At 35.7% G+C, this 3,475-nt stretch overlaps 1 protein-coding gene across 4 annotated transcripts in view; it reads right to left on the minus strand.

Moving 5' to 3' along the window:
* Nucleotides 1-3,475, minus strand: part of magi3a (membrane associated guanylate kinase, WW and PDZ domain containing 3a) — a 149,442-nt gene that overhangs the window by 46,709 nt on the left and 99,258 nt on the right. For all 4 annotated transcript variants that reach the window (XM_016460475.1, XM_016460474.1, XM_016460473.1 and 1 more), the window contains one exon: nucleotides 2,300-2,419. In XM_016460475.1, coding sequence (XP_016315961.1) covers nucleotides 2,300-2,419 — 120 coding nt within the window. The remainder of the gene's footprint in view (nucleotides 1-2,299; nucleotides 2,420-3,475) is intronic.

The raw sequence follows: 3,475 nt of genomic DNA on the forward strand, positions 1-3,475 counted from the left end.
GAGAAAGGAAAAATTGAAATCGCATCATATGACCCCTTTAAGGAATGTTTATGGTCAAAGTCAAGTTACTCAGTATAAGGTGCGTTTCTTTATTATATTATATTATATTATATATTATAAAAATTACATTTAAACAATATTATATCACATTACATTATATTACGTATTATTATAAAAAGGAGTTAGCAAGATTTTTAAACGTTTTAGAAAAAAGTCTCTTATCTTCACCAAGGCTGCATGTATTTTATCAAAATACAGTAAAAACAGTAATACTTTGAAATATTATTGTAAATTAAAATAACATGTATAAATTAAAATAAAATGTAAAATAAAATTAATTAATATATTTTAAAATGTAATTTATTCATGTGATGGCATGGCTGAATTTTCAGCAGCCTTCAGAAATCATTCTAATATGCTGATCTGGTGTTCAAGAAACATTTCTTATCAATGTTAAAAACAGCTGTGCTGTTTAATATTTGAGGAAACTGCAATACATTTTTTACAGGATGAATAAAAACTCAAAAGAACAGCATTTATTGAAAAGAAGATTTTCTTGCAACAGTAAAAACTGTCACTTTTGACCAATTTTATTTGTCCTTGCTGAATAAAAGTATTGATTTCATTTAAAAAAAATCTTATTGACCCCTAACTTTTAAACAGTAGTGTATATTTATTTAAATATATAATTAAATTATATTCAAATATATAACAGATCAAACAAATCAATAAGTTGCCCTACAGGTACATGGGAAGCATATTTTGAACAAAACAGCAAATGAGTCCACTATTATAAATATGTTTATAGACTCAATAAATCATGCTGGTTTCAGGCATCAAATCCTTGTGCAGCATGTACAGACTTTCTTGCCAGATGTCATGGGAAGACAAGAAATCACTAACCAGAATTGGTGAGTGTGAAATTATCCTTCAAACTAAAATCCCAAGAGTCAAGATATTTCATGTAGATGGAAAGGCCCCAGTAAAAGTCACCCACTGTGACATGCACATCGGACAGATTTACTTCTATACCCTGGAAACTACGACGAGACCTTCCCATTAAAAAAGGGCACTTAGTGACTCATCGAGAGATCATTAACCAAACCCACCTCCCTCCCATACGGCCAAAAGCTAGGACTTCGCCAAGCATTTACTGGGTTTATCAGTGAGGAACTCACTGGCTTTGAGGCTGCAACATTAATAACTCAGACCTTGAGATCCTTTAGGCATGTTACAGAGATGGTATGAATCACACAAGGTGAACGCCCTCTGCTCTGAACTATTTCAAGTCAGCAGAGGAGGTATATGCCAAATAAAAGAGTATGCAGTACAAACATCCAGCACACTTGTCTCCCTTTATTAACATAAAAACATGGTGAGTCAGCAACGGATGCTGCAACTACACAGTAATGTAGCCCACATGAATTTTTTGCTACGGTAATCTACAGACTTTGAAAGCAGTACTTTAAGAGTGAAGGAAACCAATGTTCAACATCAACTGAGATGACCTAGTTACAGAGCTTGTATTGAAATTCCACTTTCTTCTTTTTCTTCTGCAATTAATTCAGCTCGAAAGCAATACAGGCTCCATCCAAACTTTGTTTTGTAGATAATTTTTTAGCTTTAAATGGATAGTTCACTCCAAAATTAACATTCTGTCACTGTTTATGCACCCTCACTTCAATCCAAACCTGCACAGCTTTTCTGAGATACAGAAAAAAGTATTTCCTTTTGAACTGTTTTTGTTTGTTCAATGAAGGTCAGTGGGGTCCAAAACAACAGTAGACCCCAATGCCTTTCACTGTAGGGACAAAAAAACTGAAATTTTTCAAAATATCTTCTTTTGTGTTACACAGACGAAAGTCATATTGGTTTGGAAGGACATGAAGGTGAGTAAATGATGAGTATTTATTGAATATTAATTTTTGGGTGAAATATCACTTGAAATTTCTGAGCTTTTGGTCGCCAGCAGGCTTGTCATTTCAACCTCTGAACTTATTTCCCCTTATAACCCCTCATTTACATTAAGTTGAGCTTTGCAGCTCTTTTATACTGAATTGGTCTTATACATCTTCTACTTTACACTGTCGTGTCGGGTTACATGTTGATTCTCATGCACAGCAGATAGAAAACAAGATGCAGAATGCATTACCCTTTCTCACTTCCATGCATCTTGCAAACACTAGTAGTTCCTTCTGCAAATATATCTAATTTAGATTGTGTTCTCAACAAGTATCTGTATAACATGCCCACAGGAAATTATATTTGACTTTCAGAGCTCCTACACACGGTTTAGTACCATCATATGTTCCACTCTCCAGTAGCAGGCCACTCTCCTCCAGCACACGAAACTCCCCCACGCTGATGAAATTATAGTCCACTCCTGGAACCTCCCCTTCGCGAGGCTGCCTCGTGGTACCTGCCAAAGGCACACAGAATGATGAGTAACAAATTATTAGAGGAAGAATGCCCTTTTTGTGTAAAGGTATTACTTCAACTATGAACATATTTTTTGTTTTGTTTTTGTTAAAGGAAGGTGACACTGAAATTTTCTTGGGAAAATGTTTTCATTTTAAATGCCTTTTAGGTACAGATTTTATCACTTACCCTTGTACCTCCCCCATACTTGCAATCAAAAAATATTAAAGTCATGATGAAATGGAAATAGAGACAGATCTATTTTTTCATATTGTGACGTATATCCAAATGTAACAGATTATCAAAAATGAAAAGATAAAAAAAATAAATAAATAATGAAACATGGACTGATGAATTGTTCACTATATATAACGCTATTTATGACATTAAGGCCCAATCCCAATTCTATTTTATACCCCTTCCCCTACCCCTCCGCCTACCCCTTCCTAGGGCTGCACGATAAATCCAAATGTAATCGAGATCGCGATTCGACAGAAGCTGCTATTGTCATGCGTATCTTTCAGTGAAGCACAGTTCTGTGATCAGCAGTAAGTCTCCATCCAAAGGCCAGAGGGCACTCTCGCACTGAAATCGCTGCAGCTGAATAAACAGAAGATTCAACTGCTTTCATTGATTCAACGTGACTAATAAACACACGACTATGGCAATATACGGTTTATCTTACCCCTTCCCCTTGTCCCTTGAAACAGAGAGTCAAGGGGTAGCGGTGAAAATATTCCCCTAAGAATTGGGACTCCACTACTATGCTGTCACACGTCATCATACGTCGTCTAGCTCCTACAATACACACACCTATGCTGGTGAGCATTAGAGCCTTTAATTATCGTTCTATATTAATGCGCTGCTTACTGACACACACACACACATATCAGAGATTGTGCAGCTCACAGATCCAGGAGCAAAGATACTTGTCAAACGCTGCCCCGCGACTTTTAATAATAACAGTTTAAATACTGAATCGCTACATTATATTTTTCCAGCAACAAGAGGATAAAATCGCTGTTTTTGAAGTAAACTCACTCTAAAAAGAGAAACG

This window comes from Sinocyclocheilus anshuiensis, unplaced genomic scaffold, assembly GCF_001515605.1.
Source record: "Sinocyclocheilus anshuiensis isolate Anshui unplaced genomic scaffold, SAMN03320099.WGS_v1.1 scaffold32, whole genome shotgun sequence".
Lineage (NCBI taxonomy): Eukaryota > Metazoa > Chordata > Actinopteri > Cypriniformes > Cyprinidae > Sinocyclocheilus > Sinocyclocheilus anshuiensis.